This window comes from Loxodonta africana, chromosome X (assembly GCF_030014295.1).
Source record: "Loxodonta africana isolate mLoxAfr1 chromosome X, mLoxAfr1.hap2, whole genome shotgun sequence".
NCBI lineage: Eukaryota > Metazoa > Chordata > Mammalia > Proboscidea > Elephantidae > Loxodonta > Loxodonta africana.
Window position 1 is genome coordinate 18,596,345 of NC_087369.1, and position 17,963 is coordinate 18,614,307.

Consider the following 17,963-nt stretch of genomic DNA (forward strand, 5'->3'; position numbering starts at 1 on the left):
ACGGCTAATTAAAAGTGATTTGCAAAATCTTTTGTGTTCTTGGTACATTGCTACTTTTAAGGCCTAGAAAATGGTCCAAATATTAGCACATGTATTAGAGATTTGCGAATAAACAACATATACTTATGTAGAGCATGATGTATTTTTCTAAAGAGTTTGTAAAGAATGTAGTTCAGCTTGCCAACTTGTGATGCCAAACTTATTTCTTACTTGTGCTTATCAGCTTTATTTATAATTTCATAACATCTGTGTATTTCATCGTTAAGTTACAATGCAGACATTCTTGGCTTAGTTCAAACATTCTCTATTATCTCATGGCATTAAAAAAAAATTAGACTGAAACTTTCTTCAAAAGCATCTTTTAAATAGGACCAGATATTTTTAGCAACTGGTGTAATTATCCCTGATAACAGGGATCAAAGAGAGGAAAGGAAATTGAGATACTTGAAGAGCCTCTGCCTATCATTTTTGCCCTTCAGTGTCGGCCTCCCCGGCTGCTGCCAGACCTTGCACAGGGCATCACAGGATGGCAGAGCTGCTGCGTTTGGGTTCCGGCTTCCTTAGTGTCTGCAGCCTACTCACTGAGCTAATGAGCAGTGTAATGGCTGAGAGCGTGGAGAAATAGGAGAGAAGCCAAAGGGCTGAGATTATTCAAAACTAATTTTTAAATAATTGCCGTCAGGATAATGAGGAGTTGACTGTCTTTTCCACGCTGGGTTCCAGTCTTTTGATCAACGGGTATCTTTTTCTTACAGTTTTACACTATCTTAATCATAACAGCCTGTAATACTTGGGTTTTTGGGTATGTGAAAATGAGAAAGGAGTTAGAAATAGCATATATTCTTTTTTTTCTTTTTTATTAAGCCTTCAGGTGGATTTTCAAACCTTAAACATGTTGAATGCTATTGTTATTCCTAGTTAACAGGTGGAAGGGTTTTTTGTTTTGTTTTGCTTTTTGGTGGTCCCTAACAGTGTGTGGTTTTTCTTTTCAGCTGCCAAGTCAGGATCCTTGCCCCAACCACCTGCACTCCCTCCGAGACCTTGTCCGTCACAGGTAGGACACAGGATGGATTTTTGTGGGCTGTTTTGTAGTAGGGAAGTTGTCAGACCATTGTGGGCCTTTCGAGGGGTTGACCACCACAGAAGGACGTCTGGGTGAAGAGAGCAGAAAGGGTTTGCATTTCTCCTCATCTACCAGCCTCAAGTGGGGAAGTGGAAGTTTCCTCAGTAAACCACCAACCCAGTGTGTGCACGTTTACTAGTGTGACTTCACTATTGCCTCTTGATGGTTGCGTGTGGTTTGAACACAGAGGAGTAGAAGGGATGTCTCTCCAGTTAGGGGTAGGGGACGTGGTTTTTCTTTTTTTTTTTTTAATTGTACTTTAGATGGATGTTTACAGAACAAACTAGCTTCTCATTAAACAGTACACAATTGTTTTATGACATTGGTAAACAACCCCATGACATGTCAACACTTTCCCTTCTTGACCTTGGGTTCCCTATTACCAGCTTTCCTGACCCCTCCTGCCTTCTAGTCCTTGCCCCAGGGCTGGTGTGCCCCTTTCCTCTTGATTTGTTTTATGGGCCTGTCTAATCTTTGGCTGAAGGGTGAACCTTGGGATTGACTTCATTACTAAGATAAAAGGGTGTCTGGGGGCCATATCCTCAGGATTTCTCCAGTCTCTGTCAGGGCAATAAGTCTGGTCTTTTTTTGTGAGGTAGAATGTTGTTCTACATTTTTCTCCAGCTCTGTCTGGGACTCTCTATTGTGATCCCTGTTAGAGGGGATGTGGTTTTTCTGTATAGCCTGTACAGTCTGTGTGCCTGTATTTTCATCAGCATTTTAGGAGTTGTGGTAATTTTGCATGAACTGAAAATAAATGGTCATCAACGTGGGGTTAGTGCTGTGGTTTTTGACCCACGATACTTTCTCTAGTATATTATTCCCATTGGAACAATATGCTGAAGCACCAGGAGTGGGAGAATGTGTCACTAAAATGTTTCACCTGTAAATTAATCCAGCCTTTTTTATATGTGCTACTATGGCCTTACTCATCAACAATTTCTGTGAGCTGAAAACGAGAGTCAAGCAGCAAAGCCGTGGAGGGTGGTGTATGCTGCTACAGAGCCCGCCTTCCGTTAATACTGCTGAAGAAACTTTTGATTTATAAAGACCCCCCTCTGGCTCTTGGCAGAAAACATTTGGGGAATTTATGTGTGGTCACAGGCTCTCTCTCATTCTCTGAGTGGCTCAGAGCGTACCTTTCCACATGGCACATCTCGGACCTTGTGGAGTTGTGGAAAGCATGGTTAACACTTGTTAGTCCTTTCAGAGAATTAGATGGTCTGTAGAGTCCACTCAACCATGAGGTGTGGATACCATGAGGTACTGACTCCATGTTTCAGCTTGAAGGGTAATAAAGAGCTTGGTTCTTCAGTGGCCCGCAGTTGAACAACGAGAACCCACTTTTTCAGTATTCCAGCATTGGCTTTGAAAGATATTGGTTAATTTGGAAATGGATAGTGGTGATAATCACACAATATGGTGAACATAATTAAGGGCCCTGAATGGTACACTTAAAAATGGTTAAAATGGCAAGTGGTCTGTTATAAACATTTTGCTACAATAAAATATATTGGTTAACGCATCAACAAATGTTTATTGAGTCTCTTCTATCTAATGCCAAGCTTTAGTTCCATCCTAAGCCATAATTTCCGCTCATGTAAATTATTAGCTGTGTTTATTGAGCATCTACACTATAGCAGGCATTGAACTAAGTGCTTTCCATGTATTATTTAATTCTCACAACATCTCTGTGAAGTAGGTACTAGTATCCAAAAAAAAAAAAAAAAGCCCATTGCCATCAAGTTGATTCAGACTCATAGGGACTGCATAGGACAGAGTTGAACTGCCTCATAGAGCTTCCAAGGCTGTAATCTTTACGGAAGCAGACTGCCACATCTTTCCCCCTCAGCGTGACTGCTGGGTTTGAGCCACTTACCTTTCGGTGAGCCGCCAAGTGCTTTAACTACTGTGCCGCCAGGCCCAGGTGCTAATAGTATCCCCTTATACATATACATATGAGGAAATTGAGGTGTACAGAGGTGAAGCAAGTTGCTCAAGGTGGTATGGCTAGTACAGCCAGCTCTCCAACTGAAGTCCATCTCTTAAGGGTCCCTCCTCTCCCCATGACTGTAGTCAGTGCCTGTGTACAGTGCCATCACACTAGAGAGGGAACCCTCCACCACCTCCGCTTAAGGAAGCTCTAGATGAGATGAATGGAGTCCCTGGGTGGCACAAACAGCTAAGCACTCGACTGCTAGCTGAAAGGTTGGAGGTTTAAACCCACGCAGAGGCGCCTTGGGAGACAGGCCTAGTGATCTGCTTCTGAAAGGTTACAGCCTTGAAAACCCTAGGGAAAGCAGTTCTACTCTGCACACGTAGGGTTGCCAGGAGTCAGGATCGACTCCATGGCAACTAACTAACAACAACAGCAAGGTGAGGTGAGGCTCTTGCTTTGCATGACAGCAAGCCTGGACTTTGTCACAAGAAAATGAGAGGGCATTCTGGGGGCACTTACCTACCAGCTGCTGGTTTCAAACTGGGGGTTTGGGAGTCACCAGACTGAATGCATGGAAGGCCCGTCTGAAAGGGCTTTTGTGACCCACATCCTTATCTTTCTGCTGCTGTACCAATGATTACAGTAGTCAGTTCCTGGGAGTGAAACATGCTGCTGCTATCAGCAGTCCTCATCTGAGCTGTGTGAGGGGCTTCCTGCCTGCTTTGGGGCTTAGTGACAGGAGGTTCTGACAGGGGACCTGGGCTTTTTCCAGTCACTGTTCATGAATGAGTCTGCTTTTTTGTCTTCTAGGTTTCCCAGCACAGTGTAAACAGTGAGTCCAGTGCTCAGCCCAAGCCTCCAGCTCAACCCTATGGGGATTTCCGACTACAGGAGCAGGTGTGTAAGGAACACAGGCAGGGAGCCCTCTCCCATCCCATTCGCCTATTTGTCCTCTCTTTCTCCACCGTAAGCTGGACACATAGATTTAACATATGAGGTTCTGAGTAGTATTTAGTCTTTGTGCTTACTGTGTCAAATTCCTAAAGAATCTCACCTAACCCACCTCTATGGGACACCTATCTACTCTACTCTTTTCCAAAGTACTTGTGAGAACACAGTCTTCTGGGAGATGTCAGTGTGTAAGACACATTTGCAGAATGCTGCTGCTCTACCTCCCCGCCCCGCCCCGGAGATGCAGAGTGTTTATTAGCTCACTAAAGGCTCTGAGGTACCCTGGTGACATAGTCATTAAGTGTTACAGCTGCTAACCAAAAGGTTGGCAGTTCGAATCCACCAGGTGCTGCTTGGAAACCCTATGGGGCAGTTCTCCTCTGTCCTGTAGGGTCACTATGAGTTGGAATCAACTTGACAGCAATTGGTTCCTTTTGTTGTTGTTTTTTAAAGCCTCTGAAGTTCTGCAGTAAAGAAACCTGGTAAAGTTTGCCAAATCTGGCAATTAACTAGCTTGAGTGGCCATCCATCTTTTTATTTATAAAATACCTATTACTCTCCTGAGGGTTTAGTGACTAGGAAACATTATTGTACACCAGCCTGAAGATATTGATAAGAGCTTTTCTAAACCTCTCTCATCTGTCTTCTCATCTATGTATTATGTGATTAAAGTTGAATTGCATATCCTATGCCAGCGGTTTCTTCTAGAAGAGTTAAACATGAACAAAAAAGGTTACGGCAGCCTAACTTGGCCTTTCACACTGTCATGTTTTCAGTCTGTTGTTCCCTTCCTTGCTTTTCGATCCCTTCTTGTTTACTCTCTCGTGAAGTCATTTTAACACTTCACAGCAAGTGCAATTACAGAGAATTTCTACACTCGGAATTCCTCTTTTGCTCTGTTTAAAAATTTTTTTTGAATGTTCTCTGGTATATATGGACTTGAGAAATATATATGTGTGTATATATACATATATATATATATATATATATATTTATGAGGTTTGAAATGTAGTACCATCCCCAGGAGACCTAGGAAGAAACCACAACAACAAAAAAACCGGATATAATTAAAATTATTATACTTATTAATAGCTCGGAGGAGAGATTAAAATAAAGCTTTGGGATTGTTTTTCAGTTTAAATTTTTCGTATTATTTTAACTTGATAAATGGGCAAGACTAAAAAAACTTGATAAATGGGCAAGACTAGATTGTAATAAACAAGAAAACATTTTTTTTCATTGTGCTTTAAGTGAAAGTTTACAAATCAAGTCAGCCTCTATACAAAAATTTATATACGCCTTGCTATATACCATAATTGCTCTCCCCCTAATGAGACAGCCCGCTCCTTCCCTCCACTCTCTCTTTGTATGTCCATTCAGCCAGCTTCTGACACCCTCTGCTCTCTCATTTCCCTCCGGACAGGAGATGCCAACATAGCCTCATGTGTCTGCTTGATCCAAGAAGCTCATTCTTTACCAGTATCATTTTCTGTCCCATAGTCCAGTCCAATCCCTGTCTGAAGAGTTGGCTTTGGGAATGGTTCCTGTCCTGCGCTAACAGAAGGTCTGGGGACCATGACCACCAGGGTCTCTCTAGTTTCAGTCAGACCATTAAGTCTGGTCTTTTTTGAGAATTTGGGGTCTGCATCCCACTGCTCTCCTGCTCCCCCAGGGGTTCTCTGTTGTGTTCCCTGTGAGGGCAGTCATTGGTTGTAGCTGGGCACCATCTAGTTCTTCTGGTCTCAGGCTGATGTAGTCTGTGGTTTATGTGGCCCTTTCTGTCTCTTGGACCCATGATTACCTTGTGTCTTTGGTGTTCTTCATTCTCCTTTGCTCCATGTGGGTTGAGACCAATTGATGCATCTTAGATGGCTGCTTGCTAGCATTTAAGACCCCAGACGCCACTCTCCAAAGTGGGATGCAGAATGTTATCTTAGTAGATTTTATTATGCCAATTGACTTAGGTATCCCCTGAAACCATGGTCCCCAAACCCCTGCCCCTGCTACACTGGCCTTCAAAGCTTTCAGTTTATTCAGGAAACTTCTTTGCTTTTGGTTTAGTCCAGTTGTGCTGACCTCTCCTGTATAGTGTATTGTCTTTCCCTTCACCTAAAATAGTTTTTGCCTACTGTCTAATTAGTGAATATCCCTCTCCCTCCCTCCCCACCCTGGTAACCATCAAAGAATGTTTTCTTCTGTGTTTAAACCTTTTCTTGAGTTCTTATAATAGTGGTCTTATACAATATTTGTCCTTTTACGACTGTCTAATTTCACTCAGCATAATGCCTTCCAAATTCCTCCATGTTATGAAATGTTTCACAGATTTATCGTTGTTCTTTATCATTGCGTAATATTCCATTGTGTGAATATACCATAATTTATTTATACATTCATTCATTGATAGGTACCTTGGTTGCTTCCATGTTTTTGCTATTGTAAACAGTGCTGCAGTGAACATGGGTGGTGGGCATATATCTGTTCATGTGATGGCTCTTATTTCTCTAGGATATATTCCAAGGAGTGGGGTTGCTGGATCGTATGGTAGTTCTATTTCCAGCTTTTTAAGGAAGTGCCAAATCGATTTCCAAAGTGGTTGTACCATTTGACATTCCCAGCAGCAGTGTATAAGTGTTCCAGTCTCTCCACAACCTCTCCAACATTTATTATTTTGTGTTTTTTGGATTAATGCCAGCGTTGTTGGAGTGAGATGGAATCTTTGCATTTCTCTAATGGCTAATGATCATGAGCATTTCCTTGTGTATCTGTCAGCTACCTGAATGTCTTCTTTAGTGAAGTGTCTGTTCATATCTTTTGCTCATTTTTTAATTGGGTAATTTGTCTTTTTGTAGTTGAGTTTTTGCAGTATCATGTAGATTTTAGAGATCAGGTGCGGATTGGAAATGTCATAGCTAAAAACTTTTTCCCAGTCTGTAGGTAGCCTTTTTGCTTTTTTGGTGAAGTCTTTAGATCAGCATAGGTGTTTGATTTTTAGGAGCTCCCAGTTGTCTAGTTTCTCTTCTACATTGTTAGTAATGTTTTCTATACTGTTTATGCCATGTATTGGGGCTCTATTTTTTCTTCCATGATCTTTATCATTTTAGATTTTATATTTAGGTCTTTGGTCCATTTTGAGCTTGTTTTTGTGCATGGAGTGAGGTAAGGGTCTTGTTTCATTTTTTTGCAGATGGATATCCAGTTATGCCAGCACCATTTGTTAAAAAGACTGTCTTTTCCCCATTGAACTGTTTTGGGGCCTTTGTCAAATATCAACTGCTCATATGTGGATGAATTTATGTCTGGATTCTCAATTCTTTTCCATTGGTCTATGTGTTTGTTCTTGTACTAGTACCAGGCTGTTTTGACTACTGTGGCAGTCTAATAGCTCTAAAATCAGGTAGAGTAAGGCCTCCCATTTTCTTCTTTTTTCAGTAATGCTTTACTTATCCGGGGCCTCTTTCCCTTCCATATGAAGTTGGCGATTTGTTTCTCCATCTCCTTAAAAAACGTCTTTGGAATTTGGATCGGAATTGTATTAAATGTATAGATTGCTTTTGGTAGAATAGACATTTTTGCAATGTTAATTAAGTCTTCATATCCATGAGCAAGATATGTTTTTCCACTTATGTAGGTCTATTTTGGTTTAACAAGAAAACATTTTGATCCCTAACAAGCAGCACTATTTAAAAAACTGTGGCCAGTCAATGATGTTCTTTCAGGTTTTAAGTACTGTATGTGAGAGAAATGAGTTTGGGCCTGTGCAGATACGTATACGAGGTATATAGAGATCCTTTCTCCATTCACCAGAACTATCCGTCTCCTTTTATCAAGTGAGAGAGATGAGGTATAGATTTCCAGCATAAAATACAGTTGAGCTGGCTCCTGCTTCAACCAAGCACCACTACGATGTGAACATCTGGATTCAGTTATACAAATGGGGCCCTGGAGTTAGGAAAAGGAACACATTCAAAGAAACAGAACTTTTTTATTATTCATACTATAGGTGAGATCAAGACGGAACAAGTGAATGTATAAAGAATCAGGTGGTCTGTGTACCACGTTTTCCTGTGGAAAGGCTAGAGACCAGAGCATGGTATTTTGATTCAGCTCAGAAGAAGTGACGCATTTGTTTTTAAAAGGACAGATTCATAGCATAAATGACAAAAAAAAAAAACAATTAGCGTAAACGATTTCATATGGAGTAGTGCAACAGTGAGTGTTAGTTAGCTCACTGTTTGTGTGCATATAAGTGAAATAAAGTGCTGTCTACAGTTTGTACTTGTTCTGTAGATCAGTTCCCTGTGAAAGACCTATTTGGTACCTCAATAGCTAAATCCCTTTAATATGACTGATTTCATGCCAACTTTCTTATGGCAATTTGTGATGGAGCTGAGCTTCATTGTAATTATCTTTAAAGAAAACATTTTTGGGGGGTACAAAGTTTTATGTTAGCACTACATTTGATGAATTGGGGCTCTCAGGAGACTAATGTGCTCAGAATTTACCTGTTTATACTGTTAAATTTTCTCAAGGTACTACAGAAGAAAAAAAGTTCTTTATATCTCTAAGCTTAGCGAGACAGAGGAATGAAAATGGAAATGAACTTCAAAGAAGCAAGAGAACTTTTCTGTTCAGATGGCTGAGAGATTCAGTGCTTGAGCAGAGAGGGAAAACCAAATGCACAGAAACAGGCATGAAAGAGAGCCCAGTGTGTCTGAGGCACTGCAGAGATTTGGCGAGCTGAGAGAGTTTAGGGAAGAGATGTTTTGTGTTCTGGAGGTGACAATGAGAAGCACGCCCCCTCCTTACCTCTAGTCCCAGCAGGGCCACAGGGGCATTACCGGAGCAGTTAGACCAGGGGTTCTCAAGTTTGGCTTCACAGTGGAACCGTCTGGGAGAGCTTGAAAAATTCTGATGCCTGGGTCCCACCCCCAGAGATTGTTGTGTGAGGTGAGGGATGTCTAAAAGCCCCAGTGATTTTGAAGTGCAGCAAGAGTTGAGAACCACTGGATTTGGGCAAGGTGAAGGACTGGTCAGAGAAGGGGTTCAAAATAGAGGGGACTCTGTAGATGCTGGACCATGAATTCTCAAAGGACACAGTGGTAGGGCTTCTCAACTTGGAGAGGGGTTGGAGGCCCAAGGTCAGATTGGGGAGTGTACCCAGCCCTTATGGGGCTGAGAGCACAGATCACAGGGATGGCCTGGGAATCTCCAGCTTTTTTGGGATGACTGATGTCAGCAGGGTCACAGGGCATGATGAAATGTCCTGCTGGAAGGACTGGTCACTTTGTGCTGTAGATCCTCTGAGTACCATTTTGAAAGACTAGCCATGAACACAGCCAGCCTTGAAAGGAGACTCTACCACCCATGGTCCACTCAGCTGACTTCTCATCCCACCCTGTCCTCTGGCGAGAATCTGGTCCCTTAGGCTAGACCTCACTCAACAGAGCATGCTGCTCTATTTCCAAGTAAAATTTCTTAAACACAATTTTTTAAAAATAAAATACGGCCCTCATTTTATTTGGAAGGAAAAATTTAACACCCTGTCTATTTTTCTTACTGCCCTACCCTTTTAATTAATATTTTGTCATTTCAATTTTTCTTTCCATAAGTTAATATGTAGTTGATGATATAAAATAGTAAATTCTTCTAGAAGAAACTAAGAGTTTCAGAACTGTCTCCGTTTTTTGGGGGGTGGGGGCATTAGTGTGATTATGTGTGTCTCTCACAGGGTTATCTAATCAATTAAAAAAAATTTTATTTTTCTAAAGATATATATAGCACATTTGCCAAGTCAGTGTTTTTCACATGTACAATTTAGTGATATCAGTTACATTAGTTGTATTGTGCAACTGTCACCATAATAGTTGCCAAATTTTCTATCAACATAAACAGAAACTCACTGATTCCTAATTGAGTCTATTTTTTAAATGTAAAGTTTCTTAAATTATACATACTGAATCCGTTGTTATTTATTGTGGTAAAATATAGACAACATAATGTTTGCCATTTTAACCGTCTTTATGTGTATAATTCAGTAATATTAATGACATTCACCATGTTGGGCAAGCATCAACGCTATCTATTTTCAATGTTTTTTATTCTTCTAAACAGAAATTCAGTACCCCTTTTCCTCCTCCCCCACCCCTGGTAACCATTAATAAACTTTTATCTCTGTGCATCCCAAAAAAGCTTGAGATTCTCAGGCCATCCCCGTGATCTGCGCTCTCATACACTCCCCAATCTGACCTTGGGCCTCCAACCCCTCTCCAAGTTGAGAAGCCCTTCCACTGTGTCCTTTAAGAACTCATGGTCCAGCATTCCACAGAGTCCCCTCTATTCTCAACCCTCTCTCTGACCAGTCCTTCACCTTGCCCTAATCCAGTGGTTCTCAACCCTGGCTGTACTTCAGAATCACTGGGGAGCTTTTAGACATCCCTCACCTCACACATGTTGTGGCAGGTATCAGGTCTTCATTTCTCTTTATGACTGAGTAATATTAAATATACCACATTTTATTTATCCAGTCGTCTGTTGATGGACACTTGGGTTGTTTTTGCCTTTTGGCTATTTTGAATAATGCTGCAATGAACATCGGTGTTTAAGTATCTGTTCGAGTCCCTGCTTTTAAATTATTTTGGGTATATACCTAGGAGTGAAATTGGTGGGTCATGTACAGTAATTCTATGTTCGACTTTTTGAGGACCTGCCCAACTGTTTTCCACAGCTCCTGTACCATTTTACAATCCCACCACCAATGGAGGAAGGTTCCAATTTCCACATCCTCAGCAATACTTGAAATCTTCCATTTTTCTGATAATAGCCATCCTTGTGTGGGTGATGTGGTATGCATTCATTTTTACCACTTAAACTGAATCAATTTTTAAAGAAGTAAGATGAAATTTTAGCTCATTAGCAACTTTCAAACAGGTGTAAGAAAATAGCAGGCAATGTTCTTTCAATATAAATATAGAAGTGCCACTGCTTTGAAAATTTCGTATCATTTTTTCTTTATCAAAACTCAGTGAGCATACATGAAATATCATGAGACCTTTTGCTATAATATATTCAGGTGACCTTATACGTAAATCACTGAATCACTTTCATCTACTGTCTATGTACCTAAAGTGTATTTGTGAGCTTTCGAAAGTATATACAATATCCTCGTTTTTACTCATCCAGATATAAATTTAATATACATCAAGATGTATTTTTTCTATTTATGCGTATATTAGAAACTCCGTAATCATCCGGAGGTAAATTGACAAACATATTTCGCCTAAGATGCCACCTTCTTTTTCTTCCAAAGTATTAACTCTGTTCTACCCTACAGAGCATTAGCTGAAAATAACAGTGTGCTAACGAGTATTTCCGTGATTAAAGGATAAAGATAATGACAAAGGATTTATCTTCACCTGCTGTGATAATGAAAGAACAGACTGAAAGCTGTTTTACTCTATGCAGAATGTAGTGATATGAATATGTGTATCTGTGGTCTTACCCTTAGCTCTGTTACTGTGTAGCTCTGTGGCTTTATGGGAAGTAAATAATTAGTCCCATGGACCTATTGCCTCTTCTGTAAAATGTGGAGATGAGACTAGATGGATCCTTCTAGCACTAAGGTCTCTGATTCTATTTCGTTTTCATCGACCCAAGAAAAATTGTATTGCAAATATAAGTGAAACATCATAAAATACAATTGAGGGGGCGAGACAACATAGACTAATTTCCCCCTGCTCCTTTCCGCAAAGTACAACTGAAACCCCTGAACACTGTATAATGGAAAGAGGACTTTGAAATGTGGAAAGAAAGTGGACCACCTAGGGACTTCAGGACTTGAAGAATGGCACTGCAGTGAGCTCCCTGGGTTTCCTTTGTATCTCCCATATGTCCTGGACTGGGCCCTGGAGAAACCTGCAACCTGGAACCACCAACAGATACAGACAAAAAAAAAAAGTACCGTGAAAAGTCTGTGCCCCAGCCAGAGGACTGTGCCCAAGCTGAATATAAACCTGTTGCCTTTGAGTCGATTCTGACTCATAACGACCCTATAGGACAGAGTAGAACTGCCCCATAGGGTTTCTAAGGAGTGGCAGGTGGATTTGAACTGCCAACCTTTGTGGCTAGCAGCCAGGCTCTTAACCACTATGCCACCAGGTCTCCAACCACAGGTATCGGGGTTAGGATTTACAACATGTATTTTTGGGGGACACAATTTAATCCATAACAGTGGCTTAGCCAACGTTGTCGTTAGCTGTTGAGTCGATTCAGACTCATGACAACCCCATGTGTTGCAGAGTAGGACCGCTCCACTGGGTTTCCAAGGCTGTGACTATTTCAAAGCAGATTGCCAGACCTCGCTTCTGAGGTGCCACTGGGTGGGTTTGAACCTCTTACCTCTCGGTTAGTAGTCCAGTGCTTAATCATTTGTACCACCCAGGGACCCCCCTTAACCCTGGACCCAGCTGCAGTGTCATATCTGCGTCCTGTTCCTCTCTTTGGTAGGCAGCCCTGAGCACCTTCTCAGGCTTCATCCTGCTTTTGCAGCTTGACAGGTAGGGGAGCTCCACCTTAGCCTCGGGCTCCAGGAGTGAGCCTCCCACTGGTTCCCAGCTTTGTGGGGGGCGGGCAGGGTGTTTCAGCCCCATCATTCCACTGCGCAGGAGCTCTCAGCTGCCTGTGGCTGCTGCTGAGCCCTCAGCCTGGCTTACTGCTTTGTGATTGGGCCCCTGGGGCTATTTCTCTTGCTTCTGTGTGTGTCTAAGCCTTTTTATTTTCACACTTTAGAGCTCACACCATCACACCCGTCACTGTGCATCATTTTACAGAAGAGGAAGTTGCGGTTCAGAGAGGGGGGGTGAGTTACTTGGAGTGCCCCAGCCAGCCACTGATGGGCCCAGCTGTGGTAGAAGAGGAGAGCTGGGAAGGTTTCTTGTCTCAAGCTAGAAATTTAATGGTAAGGGTTTAGAGAGAGGAAAATCATTCACCACACATCACAAAAAGTAACCGTGGATCTGGAATGCAAATGCTAATAATAATTTGCAGTCTCTGTGCCCATCAGCGACTTTGTCAATATGAAATCTTTCCTACGTTTAGCTAAATCCTTATTTTTAAAGTGCCTTCCCTAGTGCAGACCTGTATTCACCTTGTCCAGAAGAGCCTGCACGGTTTAGTCTGTGGGTTGTGGCCACATAGGCGCTTCTCAACAGCAGTTAATCAGCTGTCATAATTGTTAGTAAAGGCCAAGTGTATCTCTTACTCTGCCTTCTCAGAGGGAGCAAAAGGGCAGAACTTTTGCATAATAAATAATCATTTATGCCTTTCACCATTGATTTTAAAAGTACACAAACTGTAGAGGCTCTGCAGTTGTTCTTTTCTTTTATTGATTTAGCAAGCGCTTAACCAGTGTTTATGTGCCGAGTGCTCTTCTAAGCGCTTTACCAATGTTACTCACCTGATGTTCATAACCATGGGCCATAGGCTCTTTTGCCCTTAGTTTACTTATTTTGCAGATAAGTAAACTAAAGGCCAGAGAACTTCAGGAACTTGCCCATGGTTCCCCATGGCAGGTACGAGTTCAAGCTGTGATCCTAGCCTTGAAGTCCCAGCTCTTTGTCCTCTGCTAGGCTGGGAAACCACGTCTCAGCATTATTTTCATAACCTCTGTCTTAACACCTGAGTTACTGTATTACCTCTGTCAGCGATACATTTTATTTTATGAAATCTCTTAATAAATTAGCCTGACTGCACTGCTAGTGACTGGTTTTCTTAGATTTCTCCCTCCTTATGTTGTGCTGGAAACCCTGGTGGCATAGTGGTTAAGAACTTGGCTGCTGACCAAAAGGTTGGCAGTTTGAATCTACCAGGTGCTTTTCGGAAACCCTATGGGGCAGTTCTACTCTGTCCTGTAGGGTTGCTATGAGTTGGAATTGACTTGATGGCAGTGAGTTTGGTTTGTGTTGTGCTTATGATATTATTATTGCATTGCATAAAGCTTTGCTAGCACTATTCCTCTGGAAGATGCCATAAGTTCATCTAGTAATTCATCAGGTGGTAATGGAATGTGCTTACCACAGGCCCACACTTTGCTGAGAACTGTGGGAGCACAAAGGTTATGATACGATCTTTACCCTGTAGCTCTTTCGTCCTTCCTTTTCCTCTGAAGGCAGTCATGCCTAACACCAGCCATCCTATAGTCTCTCGTGGTGTTTATGTATAACTGTGCCATTTTCCATGCATCTCATTAAACCCATTTCCTCATACGTGATTGCCAAGGTTTGTAGGCAATAGCTGGTCACCATGTTTGCTGTAACTAATGAGATAGCCCAGCTTTTCCTCACGGGGTCAGATGTGATTTGTTTCTAGGTCCCTGAGCAATTGAATCCTTTTGCTCTTCTTTACTCACCCCACCTCCATCACACCGTAACAGAAAACAAGAAGTACTACTGTGTATCAGGAGAGGAGTCAGTGTGGAAGCAGGGCATTATGGGAAGGTACCCAGATGTGCTCTGCTGTTAATGGGAAAGGACAGTAGAAGACAACCAGGGATAGGGCTCAGGGAGGTGACCTGACAGAGTAGTTAAGAGTATGGCTTCGGAGTTCAAATCCCATCTCTGCCTCTTCTTGGCTGTGTGGCTTTGTGCAAGTTACCTAGTTTCTCTGTGCCTCAGTTTCATCATATGTAAAATGGGGATAATGGTATTGTCACCTTTCATAGGGTTATTGTTATGATTAAATGAGTTAATATCTGTAAAGCTCTTAGAACAGTGCCTGGCACATAGTCAGCCCTCAACAACAATGAGCTGTTATGATTATTATGTCTACAGGCCCAGGGAAACAGACAGGGTCTAGTTGGTAAATGCAGAAGGACAGACTCAGGATTGCTAAAAATTCATGATCCCAGGCCCAGAATGTGTGCTAAGCTGGCTTACTAAACCACTCATAGTAGAATCTCTTTCTTTCCCACTACTGGGACCTTTCAGGGACTGGTCCTCTGCCTACATCAGGGGCCAGCAAATGACTGCCTGCAGGCCAAATCCAAATCATGTCAGTAACAGAAGCGGGAAGGAAAAGAATTGATGGAAACATGGTTAGGCCTTTCGGTCCACCATCTCCTGACTCAAGGATCATGATGCCAGGGCCTGTGGTTTGTAGTTTTTCCCTGAGGACCTTTGTCTGACCAAGGCACTGTGTCTTTCAGACTTCACTAGCAAAACCTTGAGCAAATATCCTTTATTCAACCAGCAGCTTCAAAGGCTTGCTGTGGGTGGGCCATGAAGTCTGCTGCTCAAGCATAATTGGAAGAAACCAGACTAAGGTCTTGCCCCAGGAGTGTATCTGGAAGGTGAGGAAGAAAGGTAAAGGGTGAAGAAAGCAGGGTGAAAGAATTTCTTTCTCCCCATCTCCCTCCTCAGCACTCTGCTTTGCTCAACATGTTCTGTAGGTATCACCTAGTGGGTGTGCTGGTAAACTTCCTCTCTGAGAAAAAGCCCTCGCTTGTAGCATTTGCTGACTCTGTGTTGCAGATACTTCCACCATGGCCGCTGGCAAGCAGAGCTGGGAGGAGAGGGGCCTGATGGGCTTACTGGCCTAGCGTGCTGTGTAGTAGCCAGCTCTACTGGCCTCTGAGGTCTTTGCGTCTGGATCTGTGTGCCCGGTGAGAGCTGTCTTCCTATCGTGTGAATGATTCTCCAGGGCGCTGTTTCAGCCCAGTCCCAGGGTGTGCTGTTAGAAATGGGGCCACAGTTATGAAGTTGCTTAGAGGTGAAACATTTAGCCTGTGCCACTAGGTGGCACTTTAAGGCCATTACAGGAAACGGATGCTACTGGCTTTATGTCTTTTCCTCTTTATTGAAGCAAAATACACAGAAAAGTACACATTGGGTGTGCAACTCCATGAATTTTTCCCAAGCTGAACGCACTCTTGTAACCAGTAGCCAAATCAAGAAGCAGAATATTCCTAGCACCCCAGAAGCCTCCCGCTTCTCGGGCCTTTTCCGGTCACTAGTCCTCTTCTTAGGGTGACCGCTATTACGACTTCTGACAGCAGAGACTAGTGTTGCCTGTTCTGTGCGTTATATAAATGGAATCACCAGGTACTCACACCCTTGTGTCTGGCTTCTTTTGTTCGTCTGGTATTTGTGTGCTTCATCCATACTGTTGTGTGTAGTCGTAAGTCATTGCTGTATAATATTCCATTGCGTGTGTGAATGTATCAGTGTTGATGCATTCTGCTGTTGGGCATTTGCATGGCTTTCAGATTTGGGCTATCGTGAATAATACTGCGGCGAACCTTCGCGTACACGGTTTTTAATGGGCATGTTTTTGTTTCTCTCGAGTATATGGATACACCTAGGAATGGAGGCTCTAGGTGACAGGTGGGCATATGCTCAGCTTTATTAGATGCTGCCGAACAGCTTTGCAGAGTGGCTGTGCTGATTTATATTCTGTCAGCACTGTTTGAATTCCAGTCCCACATCTTCACCAATACTGGATTTATTTTACAGTTGGTTCCGAAATCTTTCATAAGTTTTACAGCTCCCTCTCTAGCCAGCCATTTCCAATTGAATTTTTTTTTAAAGCCACATTCCTCTGATGGACATGGTTTGTGCAGGAAGGGCTGTGTCAACCCAAAAGGAGACATTGATCACAGTCCAAGTAGGAGTTATCAGTAGTTAGAAAAGATGTTATTCTGACACTCCAGCATCAATACAGAGCGCTGGAACCTGGAAGGGAATTCAGAATTGGAAGCATGATAAATAAACATTGAGTGAGGCGAGGACTTTGTGGCACTTTGAAAATTTTATGTAATTTTGTTACTGTTGTCAGGGATGGGGAACCAGCAAAAAGAGTTTCTAAAGACCTCATAACCAGATGCCTTTGAATTGTGATGGCGGTGGGGCCCTAGAGTAAAAGTCTGTTTGGTTTGGCAAAGGGAGTCCCTGGGTGGTGCAAATGGCTAACACACTTGGCTGCTAGCCAAAGGTCGGAGGTTTGAGTCCACCCAGAGGTGCCTTAGAAGAAAGACCTGGAGATCAACTTCTGTAAAACCAGCCATTAAAAACTCTGTGGAGCACAGTTCTACTTTGACACACACGGAGCCTCCATGAGTTTGACTGGACTCCGTGGCAAGTGGCTTTGTGCATAGGGCATCTTTCCTCAGCCTCGTCCAGTGGGGAACATAAGACGTAGGAGAATGCTGCCATATATCACCTTACCTGTGAGGTTGTCCATGTTGTTGACTCTGCAAATGGTATTATAATATGGCTTTAGATAGTGTGATAAGTAGATGGTAGGCTTAGATTTGACTCACATCTCCATTCTATTACTAGAAATAGGATCTAGAAGAACAAAACTTTGGTCGTGGTGAAAATATTTGTTTTTTAGACCAAGATAAAGCACCCATAGTCCTTTACTTGTAACAGTAAATCTGTTTCATGGATATTGTCCATAATCCAATGGATTCCAGGAATCCCCAGGGGGTTATGCTATGTGACTACTGTAGCCAGGGACTATTTGCTCACTATAGTTACAGATTATCGACTTCCACCAAAATAACCCCTGAACTCCTCTGTCAGTGTTTCCCTGGGCGTCTCCAACATTGTATTGGCCCGCAGTAGGGGCCACCAGAGAATCAGGTGCCAGAGACGTTCAGTGCAAACTGCCTGAGATGTCTGTGCTGGGGCAGCCATGAAATCTACAGGTCTGAAAGAGCTTTTATATTTTCTCTCCTCCAATACTGGTAGAAATAATATCCAGTGGCACAATTTTTTCCCCCCAGTGGCACAACTTTGGATTGTGGATAGCCTGATTTATGGGACCTGCTTATAATCTAAACTGGAATCAGCGTTTTCTCATTTTAAGTTTTTATCTGGCAAGGGGGGGAAAAAAAAGGAAAAAAAAGTCCCTAATGTTGAATAGGCTGCTGTTTGCAGTAGCAGAAACTATGCCTGG

General features: G+C 42.5%; 1 protein-coding gene across 2 annotated transcripts in view; it reads left to right on the forward strand.

The window, feature by feature from the left end:
* The window catches only part of REPS2 (RALBP1 associated Eps domain containing 2), a 216,295-nt gene that overhangs the window by 173,014 nt on the left and 25,318 nt on the right, over window positions 1-17,963 (forward strand). For both annotated transcript variants that reach the window (XM_023555186.2, XM_064278045.1), the window contains exons 14-15: window positions 993-1,054; window positions 3,873-3,959. In XM_023555186.2, the coding sequence (XP_023410954.2) occupies window positions 993-1,054; window positions 3,873-3,959 (149 nt within the window). The remainder of the gene's footprint in view (window positions 1-992; window positions 1,055-3,872; window positions 3,960-17,963) is intronic.